General features: G+C 43.4%; 1 protein-coding gene across 2 annotated transcripts; it reads left to right on the top strand.

The window, feature by feature from the left end:
* The first annotated feature begins 517 nt into the window (after positions 1-517).
* LOC112080484 (G-protein-signaling modulator 2-like) lies at positions 518-14290 on the top strand. 2 transcript variants are annotated; one of them, XM_024146267.2, is made up of 11 exons: positions 518-765; positions 4167-4302; positions 4431-4570; positions 5803-5926; positions 6376-6491; positions 6797-7061; positions 7191-7403; positions 7640-7819; positions 12794-12953; positions 13032-13237; positions 13397-14290. In XM_024146267.2, the coding sequence occupies exons 1-11, from the start codon at positions 545-547 to the stop codon at positions 13565-13567; spliced, it is 1932 nt and encodes a 643-aa protein (XP_024002035.1). In that variant the 5' UTR covers positions 518-544; the 3' UTR covers positions 13568-14290. The 2 variants fall into 2 exon arrangements, with proteins under 2 accessions (XP_024002035.1, XP_024002034.1); XM_024146266.2 differs by having other exon boundaries at positions 13029-13237.
* The last annotated feature ends 5452 nt before the right edge of the window (positions 14291-19742 follow it).

Raw genomic sequence — 19742 nt, 5'->3', positions numbered from 1 at the left:
CAAACATCCAGAACGTTTCAAATAGAAACGTCATCGTCTACAGCTTGCACAATCCCCATTCTACACAGCAGACAATCATGTCTGAAGACGATACATTTGTCTGAATGTTCTGGAAACATTGAAGCCCACTGAATAGCCTAGTCTTCAGAAGAGCAGTCGGAGAGATCTGTGTATTGTGCTGTAGAGACCACGTAGATAGGAAATAAGTCCTACCATAACAAACACACCCTGATAAACCAAGGCTGTTTTTCTCAGGAGGTGGAAGGAAGTAGCCAAACAAACTCCACATTCAGTCTGATGGAGTGCGAAGGATACTAGTCCTGGGTTTTCAGACGGGGAAAACCCATCTAACTTTTGGTTTCTAGTGGCCACTTTGGAATGTTAAGACTAAATACACTTGTATCGAGTGTTAGTGGAAGGGGCAAGAGGTTGTTTTGGACCAGAACATTTTCTCCTGTGTGTGCCTACTGAGCATCTTGGATCAACAAAGAGGAGACCTCTGTTCCTATCTTCTACCTAAACCGCTTCTGCTGCCTCTTGTAGGATGGATGCATCCTGCCTGGAGCTGGCCCTGGAGGGGGAGCGGCTCTGTAAAGTGGGCGACTACCACACTGGGGTGTCCTTCTTCGAGACAGCCATCCAGGTTGGCACAGAGGACCTGCAGGTGCTGAGTGCCATTTACAGCCAGCTGGGCAATGCATACTTCCATCTGCACGACTACGCCAAGGCATTGGAGTTCCATCACCACGACCTCACCTTGACCAGGTAGGAAGGAGCACACACCTATGACCAGGTAGGAAGGAGCACACACCTATGACCAGGTAGGAAGGAACACACACCTATGACCAGGTAGNCACCTATGACCAGGTAGGAAGGAGCACACACCTATGACCAGGTAGGAAGGAGCACACACCTATGACCAGGTAGGAAGGAACACACACCTATGACCCAGGGCTCGTAATCATAATGTTTCTCACAGTAGGACCGTTGTCCCCGCTTATCAGCATGACCTCACCACACAACTCCTATGTCTGTGGTGTTTTCCCTATGCGCTGGCTGTCATATTTATGAATACGACCACTATTTTTGCGAAACGCTTAGATAAACATCTTAGATATAGACTACTTTACTGCTGACGGTAACTGTAGTCAACTAGCAGCTGTTTATGTATCAATGTTTGATTGCTACTTCTTCTTTGTCCCACCAAAATATACACTGCTCAAATAAATAAAGGGAACACTAAAATAACACATCCTTGATCTGAATGAATGAAATATTCTTATTAAATACATTTTTCTTTACATAGTTGAATGTGCTGACAACAAAATCACACAAAAATGATCAATGGAAATCAAATTTATCAACCCATGGAGGTCTGGATTTGGAGTCACACTCAATTTAAAGTGGAAAACCACACTACAGGCTGATCCAACTTTGATGTAATGTCCTTAAAACAAGTCAAAATGAGGCTCAGTAGTGTGTGTGGCCTCCACGACCTCCCTACAACGCCTGGGCATGCTCCTGATGAGGTGGCGGATGGTCTCCTGAGGGATCTCCTCCCAGACCTGGACTAAAGCATCCGCCAACTCCTGGACAGTCTGGTGCAACGTGGCGTTGGTGGATGGAGAGAGACCTGATGTCCCAGATGTGCTCAATTGGATTCAGGTCTGGGGAACGGGCGGGCCAGTCCATAGCATCAATKCCTTCCTCTTGCAGGAACTGCTGACACACTCCAGCCACATGAGGTCTAGCATTGTCTTGCATTAGGAGGAACCCAGAGCCAACCGCACCAGCATATGGTCTCACAAGGGKTCTGAGGATCTCATCTCGGTACCTAATGGCAGTCAGGCTACCTCTGGCGAGCACATGGAGGGCTGTGCGGCCCCCCAAAGAAATGCCACCCCACACCATGACTGACCCACCGCCAAACCGGTCATGCTGGAGGATGTTGCAGGCAGCAGAACGTTCTCCACGGCGTCTCCAGACTGTCACATGTGCTCAGTGTGAACCTGCTTTCATCTGTGACGAGCACAGGGCCCCAGTGGCGAATTTGCCAATCTTGGTGTTCTCTGGCAAATGCCAAACGTCCTGCACGGTGTTGGGCTGTAAGCACAACCCCCACCTGTGGACGTCGGGCCCTCATACCACCCTCATGGAGTCTGTTTCTGACCGTTTGAGCAGACACATGCACTTTGTGGCCTGCTGGAGGTCATTTTGCAGGGCTCTGGCAGTGCTCCACTGCCTCCTCCTTGTACAAAGGCGGAGGTAGCGGTCCGGCTGCTGGGTTGTTGCCCTCCCTACGGCCTCCTCCGCGTCTCCTGATGTACTGGCCTGTCTCCTGGTAGCGCCTGCCATGGCTCTGGACACTACGCTGACAGACACAGCAAACCTTCTTGCCACAGCTCGCATTGATGTGCCATCCTGGATGAGCTGCACTACCTGAGCCACTTGTGTGGGTTGTATACTCCGTCTCATGCTACCACTAGAGTGAAAGCACAGTCAGCATTCAAAAGTGACCAAAACATCAGCCAGGAAGCATAGGAACTGAGAAGTGGTCTGTGGTCACCACCTGCAGAACCACTCCTTTATTGGGGGTGTCTTGCTAATTGCCTATTTTCCACCTTTTGTCTATTCCATTTGCACAACAGCATGTGAAATTTATTGTCAATCAGTGTTGCTTCCTAAGTGGACAGTTTGATTTCACGGAAGTGTGATTGACTTGGAGTTACATTGTGTTTAAGTGTTCCCTTATTTTGTTGAGCAGTGTATTTTGACCACTTGAAAAATCTAACGGCTACTTTTTGTTTAAAAGTTTCAATTTAGTAGTCCCAATAGTCAGTCTAGCCCTCCTCCGCTAGAATGATCAATATGCAATCTATTGATAGGACAGGCGCATGTCAGTCACATGGCGCTCGATGACAACAAAACACTGCTGGTTTGACAGTATGCTGTCTCTCCCGTGTGATGTGCGCTGTGGTTGGTTGCAATCAAAAAAAATTACACGGCGGAGGGAGGGCACATGATGCTCCTTCAATCGTCTCTGTGAATCTGCACATCCCATGTAATGTAAGTGGTAACAATGAGTCAACCCACTTAGCCTAATTATTGCCTATAGCCAGCCACAGAGCCAAGGCGCATAGGCTATTTACGGTGCTTTGATTGACAACCAAACAGCATGTGTTGATTAGTTATTGAAAGGTGTCAAATTAACTGAATAAAGTTAATCTCCTATTTCCCTTTGCCATTCATAAATCATACACCGTAGTTATAGGTCCATGGTATCGTACCGGGACAAGTAAACCATAGATCTCGCTTGTATTTCCTTAGGATATCGAAGCCCACGTCGTGACTTGCCAGACAGTGACGCTTCAGTGAGTGACTCGTCAGTGTAGCATACCGAATCGCATTGGTGAGAGCTGTTCATTTGGCTCCCTAGTTTGCATATTGGTAGGCTTTTTGCTGATGATCTGTAGATGAATTCTGAAATATACGATGAAGATGGTGAATCCTCACTGCAGAAACAATATGTGTTGGAGAGAGAGACTCATTCTGGTCCAGATATGATAATGATTCATTTAAATACATTTGTCAAATCAGAAATATATCATAGTTAAGACTGATATAACCCTTTTTAATTTATTGTTCAAGATCATGTGTGCATTTTTCTGTTTTAATAAAATACATAATTTGAAGAACAAACATTGTGCCAATTCGTATTTTGCAGTCAAACTGTAAATTAGACTTTAATCTTGAAGGCAGATTTAATGTTCTACTCTTAGAAAATAGTCCTGATCAGATAGCGCTTTTGGACATGATCTAGGCCTAACGATACACTGAATTCATACATTTTCAGTAATTTATATTTTAAAGTCATGTCTTTCTACGCAATACCACAAAACTAATTTACCAATCTGGGAGTTAAACTCTAAAGTCTTCAACAATAACAATAATTGTGCTCAGTGTTTCGGATGGAATCAAGGCACTAGAATATTTCAGAGGCCACCAAAATGGAGCTTGTTCTGAAAATTACCCTCTCGACCCGGGGAGGCCTGGCTGGCTACTCGATGTACCCGGACAAAACATTTTGTCTGGTCTTAAGCATTTTGTCGTTTAAGTCAGGTGAGCATTCAATCCCATTTTATTATGTTTTATGGTCCCATTCTCAGGACCGTCGGGGACCAGATGGGAGAGGCTAAATCCAGTGGTAACCTAGGCAACACATTGAAGGTGTTGGGTAGGTTTGATGAGGCTGTGGTCTGCTGTCAGAGGCACTTAGATATTGCCATGGACATGAACGACAAGGTGAGATTGATTCATGAATGATGGTTATTAGGCCTCCTGAAACTAATTTGCAGTTTATTCTGGTGTTTAAATGCTTTTTTCCCTGTTGTGGAGTTGACATTGGCCCTGCTTTTTTTGGTCTCTGTTAGGTGGGACAGGCGAGGGCGCTGTATAACTTTGGGAACGTGTATCATGCAAAAGGAAAGAGCATCTGCTGGAGCGGGGCGGAGCCAGGAGAGTTCCCCGAGGAGGTCACTACTGCACTTAGAAAAGCAGCGGAATATTACGAGTAAGTTTGTGTGCAAGCATTGCATTCATGTGTGTTCGGTAAGTTTTGCACCTTGTAAATCAGATACCATAGAGTAAATGTACATCCAGTATCAGTCAAACGTTTGGACACCTACTCACTCAGGTTTTTCTTTATTTATTATTTTCTACGTTGTAGAAAAATAGTGAAGATGTCGAAATTATGAAATAACACATATGGAATCATGTGGTAACCAAAAAAAGTGTTAAACAAATAAATAGATTTTATATTCTTTAAAGTAGCCTCCCTTTGCCTTGATGACAGCTTCATGAGGAATGCTTTTCCAACAGTCTTGAAGGAGTTCCCACATATGCTGAACACTTGTTGGCTGCTTTTCCTTCACTCTGTGGTCCAACTCATCCCAAACCATCTCAATTGGGTTGAGGTCAGGTGATTATGTAGAAGAAACTTTAAAACTTCTTGAAATTTGCCAGATTGACTGACCTTCTTGTCTTAAAGTAATGATGGACTGTCATTTCTCTTTGCTTATTTGAGCTGTTCTTGCCATAATAGGTACTTGGTCTTTTACCAGGTAGCCCTATCTTCTGTATACCAACCCTACCTATTCACAACTGATTAGTTCAAATGCATTAAGAAGGAAAGAAATTCAAAAAATTAACAAGGCACACCTGTTAATTGAAATGCATTCCATGTGACTACCTCATGAAGCTTTTTGAGAGAATTCCAAGAGTGTGCAAAGCTGTCATCAAGGCAAAGTGTGGCTGCTTTGAATCTCAAATATTTACTTTTTTGGTCACTACATGATTCCATATTTGTTATTTCATAGTTTTTATGTCTTCACTATTATTCTACAATGTAGAAAATAGTACAAATTAAGAAACCGTTGAATGAGTAAGTGTGTTTAAACTTTTGACTGGTTTTATTTATATTTTATTTCTTTCATCACATTCCCAGTGGGTCAGAAGTTTACATACACTCAATTAGTATTTGGTAGCATTGCCTTTAAATTGTTTAACTTAGGTCAAACGTTTCGGGTATTGCTTATTTCTTCCCACAATTAGTTGGGTGAATTTTGGCCCATTCTGCCTGACAGAGCTGGTGTAACTGAGTCAGGTTTGTAGGCCTCCTTGCTCGCACACTCTTTTTCAGTTCTGCCCACAAATTTTCTATAGGATTGAGGTCAGGGCTTTGTGATGGCCACTCCAAAATCTTGACTTTGTTGTCCATTCATTCAATGGTTTGTCTATATTCAGAGCAAACTTATTCATAGTGAAGGAGCTTGCAGACCCGGCCGCCCAGGGCCGAACATATGGTAACCTTGGCAACACACACTACCTGTTAGGAAACTTCCAGAATGCAGTGGCATCACATGAACAGGTAATGAAAATCTTATCAAAGTTTATAGTGTGACATTTGGTGCTCGATTCAATAAACTGCACTGCTGTAGCATATGAAACACACAATTTTTATCCTATGACCAAATGGAATAGTGGTTTTGTGTACTATAGTAGAAATACCAGTTAAACTCACTTCACTGGATGATTAATAATAGCTTGTACACAAGCAACTGCATAAACATTTCAAAAGGCAAGTTTGATTTATATCCAGTTAAGTCTTTTGTCAGAGATTTCCTTTTTCAATGGTTCTATGTAGTTAATTATGTCCTGTACGGCTCAGTACAGTCCACAGAAAGACAATAGGTAAACACCACATAGTGGCAGACTAGAGTCACTGGCTGGCTGTTCCGATACCAAGGTGTTGAAGTTGGTGGGTGCATTTCTGGTCCGGTGTCCGTGTGTGTTCATCCATTTGTTTTCCTTTCTCAGCGCCTCCAGATTGCCAAGGAGTTTGGCGACCGCTCAGCAGAGAGAAGGGCCTACTGCAACCTGGGGAATGCGTATATATTCCTGGGTGAATTTGAAGTGGCAGCTGAGCATTACAAGTGAGCCAAACCCCCCCAGCCCAGCCATTCATCTTCTCTTAATGAAGTTCACTCCCTCCGTCTGGAGTCCAGCTGTTAAAACAACTCTTCTGTCTGGACCCTGGAGGGTTTAACACAGTTAAGAGGCCGTAGGATTTTCAGGAGAGAAATGTCAGCTGCTATGCCTCAAAGGACTATGTCAAGAGGGCTAGCAAACCTAAAGAGGGCTAGCAAAATACTAAACTTAATTTCAGGACCAGAGTAGCCTTTGTGTGTCACTATGAATGAGAGCCAGTGATCTAATGTGGTTGTGTTGTGGTTGTCAGGAGGACTCTGCAGCTGGCCAGACAGCTGAAGGACCGGGCTGTAGAGGCTCAGGCCTGTTACAGTCTGGGCAACACCTACACACTCCTCCAGGACTATGAGAGGGCCATAGACTACCACCTCAAACACCTGATCATAGCACAGGACCTCAATGACCGGATTGGTGAGGGCCGGGCGTGCTGGAGTTTAGGGAACGCTCACACCGCCCTGGGGAACCATGACCAGGCCATGCACTTTGCTGAGAAACACCTGGAGATCTCCAAAGAGGTACCCACCTCCCTTATCCCCTATAGATATACAGTTCAGGACACAGCCTTCAAGAGCCTGATCAAAGAAAGAGGAGTTGATCTGAAAATGCAGCATGGCCAATCCCACGTGTGTGTGTGTGTGTTACAGACTGGTGACCGGAGCGGGGAACTGACGGCCCGTATGAACGTGTCAGACCTGCAGATGGTGCTGGGGCTGAGCTACAGCACCAACAACTCCACCCTGTCTGAGAACCCCATCAAGGACATGGACCACAACCTGCATGGAGCCGGGCCCCGGATGGGACGGAGAAACAGCATGGAAAACCTGGAGCTCATGAAACTCACCCCCGACAAGATCAATGTAAGTTACTGGGTTCAAATGTGCAATCTGAGACTTTCTCTTCCCTAGGCCTAGTGGCAATTCGAAGTGCACTATTAACCTGAAGTGAGTGAAATGAATTACACATGGCACCTTTTTAAAATGTTTTGTCTCTATAACAACTCTTTTAACTGTTTGTGTATTTTGACACCGGAGTTTGATGTGATTTGTATAAAGTCTGTTTTTTGACGTGGGTGTCCTCTCCCTCTTGTCTCCAGGCTCAGAAGTGGACCAGTGACATCCTGACCAAGCAGTCTAAACCCACCCTGGCTAAGAGCTCCTCCAAGCTGTTCTTCATCAGCCGTCTGCGGGGGAAGAAGACCAGGGCTGGGAGCTCCAGTAAAGTCCTGCAGGACACCAGTAACACCCCCCAGAACCCTGCACAGGGACCACAGAAGGTAAGAGGGAAACCTGCGTTTTAGGGATCCACCTAGCGTGTGCTTTTCTATGGGTTTGTGTGTCTGTATGCATGCGTGCCCATGAGAGAGAGCGTGAGATTGACGTGACCTCTTGTACTTATCTCGTTGTGGATTGGAATAAAGTATCGACATCGGTGGTGGTTGATGCCGTTTTAAGATCAGGGAGGACATTTTTTTTTTTATGCGCCATATTTCTATTACAGCATATTGGACGACTCATTCATATTCCTTTCACCCAGCTCAATGTAACAGCAATGGGTTTAGTCTACTACACGATGCTCAAATTTTCCCTATACCCATCATGAGGTTGCTACAACCTAGCCTACAGTTGAAAGTTTATAACGTAGGTGCACAGGTCGAGAGACAAATTGGAGTAATCAAGGTGACGACATTGGCACATTCAATACTGCCTTGCACACTCTTGCCTGCATCTAGCTGATCTGGGGTGTAATCATTAGTCCAAAAACAAGAGTTTCCATTGGACAAATTGAGGTAGGTCTCTCCTCATTTAGTTCCGTGTTCTTCTGTTGAGGAAACATTTTGCGACAGACTCGGTGGAATGAATACACCCCTGATCACCCGCGCGCACACAGTTAATTTCCATAGCAGCCTCATACAGCATCAACACTTTGCTCATTGTATAATTCCTTCTCGCATCTACACGCTCTCCTCTCACCTTTTCCCTTCGCTTGTGGACTTCAGTGTAAAACACAAAATATGTCTGACACAGGAGGTTGGCGTCACCTTAATTGGGGAGGACGGGCTCGTGATAAAGGCTGGAACGGAATGAGTGAAATGGTATCAAATATATCAGACACATGGTTTCCATGTGTTTGAGACCATTCCAGTTACTCCGCTCCAGCCAAAAAAATAATACAATGAAATATACAGTTGAAGTCAGAAGTTTACATCCACTTAGGTTGGAGTCATTAACTCGTTTTTCCACCACTCCACAAATTTCTTGTTAACAAACTATAGTTTTAGCAAGTCGTTTAGGACATGTACTTTGTGCATGACAAGTAATTTTTCCAAAAATTGTTTACAGACAGATTATTTCACTTATAATTCACTGTATCACAATTCCAGTGGGTCAGAAGTTTACATACACTAAGTTGACTTTTTTATTTCACCTTTATTTAACCAGGTAGGCAAGTTGAGAACAAGTTCTCATTTACAACTGCGACCTGGCCAAGATAAAGCAAAGCAGTTCGACACATACAACAACACAGAGTTACACATGGAGTAAAACAAACATACAGTAGAAACATAAGTCTATATACAATGTGAGCAAATGAGGTGAGAAGGGAGGTGAAGGCAAAAAAAGGCCATGGTGGAGAAGTAAATAAAATATAGCAAGTAAAACACTGGAATGGTTGATTTGCAGTGGAAGAATGTGCAAAGTAGAGATAAATAATGGGGTGCAAAGGAGCTAAATAAATAAATACAGTAGGGAAAGAGGTAGTAGTTTGGGCTGAATTATAGATGGGCTATGTGCAGTAATCTGTGAGCTGTTCTGACAGCTGGTGCTTAAAGCTAGTGAGGGAGATAAGTGTTTCCAGTTTCAGAGATTTTTGTAGTTCGTTCCAGTCATTGGCAGCAGAGAACTGGAAGGAGAGGCGGCCAAAGGAAGAATTGGTTTTGGGGGTGACCAGAGATATACCTGCTGGAGCGCATGCTGCTATGGTGACCAGCGAGCTGAGATAAGGGGGGACTTTACCTAGCAGGGTCTTGTAGATGACCTGGAGCCAGTGGGTTTGGCGACGAGTATGAAGCGAGGGCCAGCCAACAAGAGCGTACAGGTCGCAGTGGTGGGTAGTATATGGGGCTTTGGTGACAAAACGGATGGCACTGTGATAGACTGCATCCAATTAGTTGAGTAGGGTATTGGAGGCTATTTTGTAAATGACATTACCGAAGTCGAGGATTGGTAGGATGGTCAGTTTTACAAGGGTATGTTTGGCAGCATGAGTGAAGGATGCTTTGTTGCGGAATAGGAAGCCAATTCTAGATTTAATTTTGGATTGGAGATGTTTGATGTGAGTCTGGAAGGAGAGTTTACAGTCTAACCAGACACCTAGGTATTTGTAGTTGTCCACAAGTCAGAGCCGTCCAGAGTCGTGATGTTGGACAGGCGGGCAGGTGCAGGCAGCGATCGGTTGAAGAGCATGCATTTAGTTTTACTTGTATTTAAGAGCAATTGGAGGCCACGGAAGGAGAGTTGWATGGCATTGAAGCTCGCCTGGAGGGTTGTTAACACAGTGTCAAAAGAAGGGCCAGAAGTATACAGAATGGTGTCGTCTGCGTAGAGGTGGATCAGAGACTCACCAGCAGCAAGAGTGACATCATTGATGTACACAGAGAAGAGAGTCGGTCCAAGAATTGAACCCTGTGGCACCCCCATAGACGGCCAGAGGCCCGGACAACCGACCCTCCGATTTGACACACTGAACTCTATCAGAGAAGTAGTTGGTGAACCAGGCGAGGAAATCATTTGAGAAACCAAGGCTATCGAGTCTGCCGATGATGATGTGGTGATTGACAGAGTCGAAAGCCTTGGCCAGGTCAATGAATACGGCTGCACAGTATTGTTTCTTATCGATGGCGGTTAAGATATCGTTTATGACCTTGAGCGTGGCTGAGGTGCACCCATGACCAGCTCTGAAACCAGATTGCATAGCGGAGAAGGTATGGTGGGATTCGAAATGGTCGGTAATCTGTTTGTTGACTTGGCTTTCAAAGACCTTAGAAAGGCAGGGTAGGATAGATATAGGTCTGTAGCAGTTTGGGTCAAGAGTGTCCCCCCCTTTGAAGAGGTGGATGACCACAGCTGCTTTCCAATCTTTGGGAATCTCAGACGACACGAAAGAGGTTGAACAGGCTAGTAATAGGGGTGGCAACAATTTCAGCAGTTAATTTTAGAAAGAAAGAGTCCAGATTATCTAGCCCGGCTGTTTTGTAGGGGTCCAGATTTTGCAGCTCTTTCAGAACATCGGCTATCTGGATTTGGGAGAAGGAGAAATGGGGAAGGCTTGGGCGAGTAGCTGTAGGGGTTGCAGTGCTGTTGATCAGGGTAGGGGTAGCCAGGTGGAAAGCATGGCCAGCTGTAGAAAAATGCTTATTGAAATTCTCAATCATAGTGGATTTATTGGTGGTGACAGTGTTTCCTATCTTCAGTGCAGTGGGCAGCTGGGAGGAGGTGTTCTTATTCTCCATGGACTTTACAGTATCCCAGAACTTTTTTAAGTTTGTGTTGCAGGAAGCAAATTTCTGCTTGAAAAAGCTAGCCTTGGCTTTTCTAACTGCCTGTGTATATTGGTTTCTAGCTTCCCTTAAAAGTTGCATATCACAAAATGCCATAGGATGCTTTTGTGTTGGTTAAGGGCAGTCAGGTCTGGAGAGAACCAAGGGCCATATCTGTTCCTGGTTCTACATTTCTTGAATGGGGCATGCTTATTTAAAAAATAACCAGGCATCCTCTACTGACGGGATGAGATCAATATCCTTCCAGGATACCCCGGCCAGGTCAATTAGAAAGGCCTGCTCGCTGAAGTGTTTGACAGTGCTTTAAACAGCTTGGAAAATTCCATAAAGTGATGTCATGGTTTTAGAAGCTTCTGATAATTGACATAATTTGAGTCAATTGGAGGTTTACCTGTGGATGTATTTCAAGGCCTACCTTCAAACTCTTGCTTGACATCATGGTAGAATCAAAATAAATCAGCCAAGACCTCAGAAAAAAAATTGTAGACCTTCACAAGTCTGGTTCATCCTTGGGAGCAATTTCCAAATGCCTGAAGGTACCACGTTCATCTGTATAAACAATAGTACGCAAGTATAAACACCATGGGACCACGCAGCCGGCATACCGCTCAGGAAGGAGACGCGTTCTGTCTCGGTCGCAAGTGGGTCTTCCAAATGGACAATGACCCCAAGCATACTTCCAAAGTTGTGGTAAAATGGCTTAAGGACAACAAAGTCAAGGTATTGGAGTGGCCATCACAAAGCCCTGACCTCAATCCTATAGAAAATGTGTGGGCAGAACTGAAAAAGCGTGTGCGAGCAAGGAGGCCTACAAACCGGACTCAGTTACACCAGCTCTGTCAGGAGGAATGGGCCAAAATTCACCTAACTTATTGTGGAAAGCTTGTAGAAGGCTACCCAAGACGCTTGACCCAAGTTAAACAATTTAAAGGCAATACACTCAATTAGTATTTGGTAGTATGTAAACTTCTGACCCACTGGGAATGTGATGAAAGAAATAAAAGCTTAAATAAATCATTCTCTCTATTCTGACATTTCACATTCTTAAAATAAAGTGGTGATCCTAACTGACCTAAGACAGGGAGTTTTTACTAGGATTAAATGTCAGGAATTGTGAAAAACAATGTATTTGGCTAAGGTGTAACTTCCGACTTCAACTGTCGCTTGCTCTTTCTGCTGCTTCTCAATTTTAGCTGTAGCTTATCCTTTCAGTACTAGATTCATTCTCTGATCCTTTGATTGAATGGACAACATGTCACTTCATGCTGCAAGAGCTCTGATAGGTTGGAGGACGTCCTCCGTAAGTCGTCAGAATGACTAAGGTCTATGGAAGGGGGTGAGAACCATGAGCCTCCTAGGTTTTGTATTGAAGTCTATGTAGCTAGAGGACGCAAAATAGCTGTTCTCCGGCTACACAATGGTATTACCCAAGAGGGTGCTGTTGCGGCTATTGTAGACCTTCAATATATTCAGTGTTTAATCGATTTATGTATTAGTTATTATATTTATAATTTTTTGGTGGTGTGAATATATTTTGTAGTTTTATATATATATATATATATATATATATATTTTATTTTATTTTATTGTTTCTCTATTTACATTTTTATGAAATTCACAGAGTAGGATGGTTCTCCCCTTCCTCCTCTGAGGAGCCTCCACTGATTTCAAATATGTCTCTCACTCACTCAGAGGGTCAGTCCAGACATGCTCGGGGACGAGGGCTTCTTTGACCTGCTGAGTCGTTTCCAGAGTAACCGGATGGACGACCAGCGCTGTTCCATACAAGAGAAGAGCCGTCTGTCAGTCAGTACCAGCTCCTCTGACTCTCCACCCAGAGCCATGAGGAAATGTGAGTAGACACACACTCATCATTTCTCTGTGATCGCCTTGATCTCTCGTTCTGACCTCTCTCCCTCTCCTCCAGCAGTGTATGAGAAGGCAGCAGTAGCAGGCCTGGGCTCTGGGTCTGGTGCCCAGGGTCGCCGGTTAGAGGAAGGTGGAGGTGCTGGGGGTAGTTTGCCCGGCCTTCGGCTCAACAGGCACAGCAGCCAGGCTGTCCTCAGCCACCTGATGGCTAACGCAGGCAACACGGAGCCTGACGACGACTTCTTCGACATGCTCGTCAAATGCCAGGTGTGAGGTTTAAATAGACTCAACTTTTCACTTGGGTGGTGTTCAGTAGAGCACAGTGTAGCAAAAATGTTGTGCTATAGCTCAGTGCTTTATATTGAAAGGGGGTAAAAGTCTTCCTTTTCAGCCACTTTTTACCTCCTATTCTCTCCTTCCCCTCAGGGTTCTCGTCTGGATGACCAGCGCTGCGCCCCTCCCCCGGCCCGTGGCCCCACCGTCCCAGACGAGGACTTCTTCAGCCTCATCACGAGGTCCCAGGCCAAACGCATGGACGAGCAGCGTGTCACCCTGCCCTCCGCAGCAGGCTCCGCAGCGAGGCCCTGCTCCAACTGAGCCTCGCCCATGGAGAGTATCCCGACGGGTGAAAACCCAGGAGACGGGGCTTCTGGAGGAAAACAGTGTGGAATCTTCGTCCACTTGTGGAGATGAGGACGTTGATACTGTACTCAACAGTGGATGGGGCTATTTTACATAGACCAGAACTTTTCAATGGTGTTTTCTCTCCATAACATAGACCAATAATGGTTGTTGTTAGGATTCAGAAGCCTCATTTCCCAGTTGAAAGCACTGCCAGCATTAATGTAGTAGCCTATAGGGAACAATGCAACATTCAAAAACTATAGATGATGAAATCAACTGTTCTCAATTTTACCTTGTACTCTATCTGGAAATGTACTGGACCTGTAAAACTACAGACGAACATGAGCTAACATATCAAACGAGTAGGTCCAGGGAATTATTTTGTATGATTATGTACTCACTACAACCTGAAAATGTATCTTTAGATACAAAACTGCAGTCATGTATTTATTGTACTTTTTTTTTTTTTTGTAAAGATTTTGTTTTATTAAGCGCTTACGTACTGCCGTTTTACTTCCCCTTGTGGCTTGAAGTGGTTGGTTTGATTTTTGCACCATATTTTTCTGATGTAGACTAGACTCAAAGACAGGTACAGCACTATCTTTCCATGTTTTTGAATTGTCTATGTTAGGAGTTGTGGTTATGGAGGGTGGGGATACCTCACCTTTAGGTAAGGAATTAAAAAATATGTTTTTTTTAAGCCTTTCAGCCTTAACCATCTTTGATAATAATGAATTCACCCATGGGTGTGTTTTGTCCCTGATGCTCTTTTGTACTTTATATATATATATTTTAATGATCAAAAGAATGAACACTTGTTTATTTAGTATAGAAATCATGTCTTTGTTTTATTTTAAAATGTGTTATCAAAGAGTATTGTGTGTGTTTTTTTTCCCCCCACTGTTGTCATCTGCAAAACAGCAAGAAGCCAGAGTGCTTTCTTTATATTCAGTGCAGCTTGACACATGGAGATGGCACACCAAAGCACAGAAGGATCGGCTACTCCTGGAATTAATGACTGCCCAAAGTTGAGTTCGCTGGTGAGGTGTTGGTGATGGGCTATGCTCCTCATGGAGTGATGGGCCTAAGTGAGACAATAAAACGTATTAGTCCATACGAGATGCTGTTTAACAAACTCCAGGCTTTGCTATGGTCAGATGACATGAACATAGAGCTTCTTGGCCACGCTGGAAGCAAAATAGGTCAACAGCATCATGAACTTTACCAAGTACTAGGGGCCTCGTTTATAAAGCGGATTTACGATCAATTTCGATCTGAAGTATGACTTATGCAGAAAACCACATTAGGAGTTATTTATAAAACCTTACTTTGAAGTGGAAATTATCTTATCTTTACGCAGAGTGATTTTCCGGTTGGTTATGTAGGGCTATTTCAGTTTGGGATGCAAATGCATCCAAGTCTGGTAAACTTTGCATTTGTTAGCAATTATCAATTAAGGGTGTGAGGAATGAATTGCCAGATGCAAGGTGTTTTGAATTAAAAACAGGATGCGATGTTCTATAAATAGTGTCAAATTATAAAAAAGTAACCATGGCTGATCTTATTGGAAGACATTGAAAACCGTGCTTTTAGAAGGGAGAGAGTTTGAGACCGGAATGACTTTTGCACATGATTATTCATGGATATTCCTGACTAAACCCTCATCTGTGCTAGCATTCTATAAGGGGAAATCGCTGATTGTAAGGCACGTTCAGGTGCCGTCAATTTGAAGTTCATTTGAGATTTATAGATCACAAGTGCGTAAATTACAAATGGGCGTCTTAGAACCTGCGTAAGCAAGATTTTATTTATGCTCGGTATCTTTTATGAATCGAATGTAAGAACACTGTCGAAAATGATCTTACGACTAAGTTCAAGTATAAATCTAAGAACATTTTTATAAATGAGGCCCCAGGACCGCAAGTGGATCTTCCAGCAAGACAATAACCCCAAGCCCAAATAAAAATCCACAAAGAAATTGTTAATTTAACACAAAATCAACATTTTGCAAATTGCCATCTCAGTCTTGACATGAACCCCATTGAATAACTGTTTGAAATGTAGAGAGCAGTTCATAAGACAAAACGAAGGATATCAAGGATCTGGTAAGAATCTGTATGGAGGAATGGCCCAAGCAACCTCCCACTGTGTTCTCCAACACAAAGCATTTTATAAAAAGTCCCCGTGTTGTTATCCTCGCAAGGGGAGAGTGCTGGAGTATTGAAAATGGTGGCAATAAATTTGACCCATGTTTCAGATTTTTTTTATTACTTAACACCAGTCTCAACATCAACAGTGAAGAGGCGACTATGGGATGCTGGCCTATTTTGTGAAGTGCATCAGTCCCTCCTGCAGCAAAGCACCCCCACAACATGATGCTGCCACGGTTGGGATGGTGTACTCCGGCTTGCAAGCGTTCCCTTTTTTCCTCCAAACATTATGATGGTCATTATGGCCAAACAGTTCTATTTTTGTTTCATTAGACCAGAGGACATTTCACCAAAAAGTACGATCTTTGTCCCTATTTGCAGTTGCAAACCATAGTCTGGCTTTTTTATGGCGGTTTTGGAGCAGTGGCTTTTTCCTTGCTGAGCGGCCTTTCAGGTTATGTCAATATAGTACTCGTTTTACTGTGGATATAGATACTTTGTACCTGCTTCCTCCAGCATCTTCACATGGTCCTTTGCTGTTGTTCTGGGATTGATTTGCACTTTTCGCACCAAAGTACGTTCATCTCTAGGAGACAGAACGCATCTCCTTCCTGAGCGGTATGACAGCTGTGTGGTCCATTATTCTAAAGCCATGACATTTTCTGGAATTTTCCAACCTGTTTAAAGGCAGTCTTAATGACTCCAACCCAAGTCAAATCAAATCAAATCAAATTTTATTTGTCACATACACATGGTTAGCAGATGTTAATGCGAGTACTATTTGGTGTTAGAGAATGTGGAGTTCGTAAAAGTAATGATAAAGGGTTGATTATGAATAGAAAAGGGTTGTGTGGTCACATAACTCAGGTTGCAACCGTCTCTCACTATGCTAAAGAATCAAGACAGAGGTATTGCGGATAATTTCTGGATGTGTGGAAAAAACAAATTGTTGAATGTATGCCTAATGAATGGATTGGTCTTTGTGTCTTAGTAAGAGCAATTCAACAGGTTACCATTATTAAATCACCCCACGATGACTATGTAATCCTAGAGTTAAAAGGAGTATGAGGAAGACCCTGAGGTATGCCTTGATGCAATTGGCCAGCCTAGAGGTGTACCTCGAGAGTTCAAGGCAAGAGATGAAGTTAAATCAGGATTTGAATCTATGTTTTTGTGGATAACACCAAAATAAAATTTAGAGTGGATTAATTATATATATTATAACCAACAGATGTTCATTAACTATACTGATTCGGCTCCAACGGCGTGGGGGAACAGGTACAGGCTACCAGTAAAATGACTTGGCGAAAAAGACAGGCTCTCCATTGGCTCTTAGCGGAGAAGGGTGGAGTTTGTGTCATGTTTTGGGGATGACTGTTGCAACTTTATTCCCAATATTGCTATGGACAAACTCAAAGGATTATGAGCAGAAGTAAAGGCTAATACTGGTTTAGACTCCCTTGTATGGGATTGGTTAGTCCTAGCGTTAGGAAAGTGGGGAGCCATGTTTGCTAGGATGGCCATCGTGTTGGAAGGAGGGTATTGACTCTGGGTATTGTAGTTTGTTGTGTTATACCCCTGGTAAAGTTAATTGTGGTTCAGACAACAGTTAAACAGATGTCTGTAATGAGAGATGACCTCCTGTGGTGATTAATTTTGTACCGGGAAGCCCAGGCAATTATACCAATAAGTATGGAAAGCCTTGCAATGCGGTTGGAGGACCTCTTGACTGCCCCTTTGGTAATCCTAACTGTCTCTATGAAGTGATTGGGGGGTTGGTCATGCGTGTCACGATTTTCGTAAGGATGATTCCATGTATATGTTCAATTACCCAGTTCAGATATATGTTTACTTATACATGTCCAAAAAAGTGTCATTTGCGTCACTATTGCAAGTGGTGTACAAAAATTCATGAGGATGGTCATAACCATCACCCAGAACCTTTTTTCTGTGCCAAGTGTTAAAGAGGAGATTGTCTTATTTGTAAGGATGAGGACTGTGCTCCTAGATAATGGGGTTTTAGCATTTTTATTTGCCTGATGCTTTGTTTCTTTGTATGCTTCTTTGAATTTTTTGATATATATCGATGAACATATATATATTTTATTTTCCTTTCAATTAGTTTTGCCTCTTCTGAAATTAGGATCATTTTACAAACACATGTTAGGTAACAGAGGGTATTCCGGTTACAAGTGTCTATGGACCATGTCTTTAATCATTTCACAAAGGTTGGTAGGTGCTGCAAGGGAGGATATTGTTGAAATGTTTGGTCTAGTTAGGTTTTCTTAATGTTTCTGATTGGATCTTTTACTCTTATGAATATTGGAGATGTTTGGTCTAGTTGGTTTATATGTTTCACTTTGTTTTTATTTTTTGTATTTTCTTGTTTATCATAGGTCTTTTCATTTACTACCCATAGTCTTATTTGTATCATTTATGTGGCTTAATAGCCCCAGAGGAGGGATTGTAGTATAACATAAGACAGCTGAACATTAAAGTAGCAGGCCACATGTCACGTTGATCATGAGACTGTGGTAATGGAGATATACTAGGGGACGTTCTGGCCCTCTTGTTTTCTCCATTGTGCTGACGGACTGATCAGACACATGGGCACTTGAAACAGTTGGACACACTGGACTTGTGGTTTGCACATTCCACTGAGGCACACATACCAGAGAGGCGCTTAAAGGCAATTGGACACTAGACATATGGTCTGACCATTCTATTACAAACATACATGTCAGACAGAGAGGCGCTTAAAGGCAATTGGACACTAGCATATGGTCTGACCATTCTATTATAAACATACATGTCAGACAGAGAGGCGCTTAAGAGAATTGGCACACTAAGATAGGGGTCCAGCCACCATTATAAACTAATTGAAAGCAGATGGCGTTATAGGCGTGAACAAGTAGGAAGCTTGAACTAAAGGATGATGGTGGGAATGACTTCAGAAAGATGTTTATTTGCATATGGGGTGGACTCATATGCTATTTGGGTATAAAGAGCGAACCAGTGCTCTGGGAGGGGTGTGTTCCGCGGGGTGTGTTCCGCGGGACATGCCAGTTGGCTGTACAGTTGTAATAAAGAGCATGTTTGAATTTACAAGTTCTGATAAGCGTTGTATTGAAATGATTTTCCACGACAGAGGCTGAAGAAATTCGGCTTGTCACCAAAAGCACTCACAAACTTCTACAGATGCACAATCGAGAGCATCCTGTCGGGCTGTATCACCGCCTGGTACGGCAACTGCTCCGCCCACAACCGTAAGGCTCTCCAGAGGGTAGTGAGGTCTGCACAACGCATCACCGGGGGCAAACACCTGCCCTCCAGGACACCTACACCACCCGATGTCCACGGAAGGCCATAAAGATCATCAAGGACAACAACCACCCGACCACTGCCTGTCACCCCGCTATCATCCAGAAGGCGAGGTCAGTACAGGTGCATCAAAGCAGGGACCGAGAGACTGAAAAACAGCTTCTATCTCAAGGCCATCAGACAGTTAAACAGCCACCACTAACATTTAGTGGCCGCTGCCAGCATACTGACTCAACTCCAGCCACTTTAATAATGGGAATTGATGGAAATTATGTAAAAATGTATCACTAGCCACTTTAAACAATGCCACTTAATATAATGTTTACATACCCTACATTACTCATCTCATATGTATATGTATATACTGTACTGTATATCATCCACTGCATCTTGCCATCTTTATGTAACACATGTATCACTAGCCACTTTAAACTATGCCACTTTATGTTTACATACCCTACATTACTCATCTCATATGTATAGACTGTACACTATACCATCTACTGCATCTTGCCTATGCCGTTCTGTACCATCACTCATTCATATATCGTTATGTACAATTCTTTATCCCTTTACACTTGTGTGTATAAGGTAGTAGTTGTGGAATTGTTAGGTTAGATTACTTGTTGGTTATTACTGCATTGTCGGAACTAGAAGCACAAGCATTTCGCTACACG

This window comes from Salvelinus sp. IW2-2015, unplaced genomic scaffold, assembly GCF_002910315.2.
Source record: "Salvelinus sp. IW2-2015 unplaced genomic scaffold, ASM291031v2 Un_scaffold16335, whole genome shotgun sequence".
NCBI lineage: Eukaryota > Metazoa > Chordata > Actinopteri > Salmoniformes > Salmonidae > Salvelinus > Salvelinus sp. IW2-2015.
The sequence above is the reverse complement of the archived record's forward strand: the minus strand, read 5'-3'. Positions and strand labels throughout refer to the sequence as shown.

What these genes read in the sequence shown, in the direction of transcription:
- LOC112080484 (XM_024146266.2), top strand. Translation starts at nt 545, where the DNA reads ATGGATGCATCCTGCCTGGAGCTGGCCCTGGAGGGGGAGCGGCTCTGT. An exon ending in CAGTGGCATCACATGAACAG is followed by an intron (nt 5,927 to 6,375) that starts GTAATGAAAATC and finishes TTCCTTTCTCAG; the next exon opens with CGCCTCCAGATTGCCAAGGA. An exon ending in CTGCACAGGGACCACAGAAG is followed by an intron (nt 7,820 to 12,793) that starts GTAAGAGGGAAA and finishes TCACTCACTCAG; the next exon opens with AGGGTCAGTCCAGACATGCT.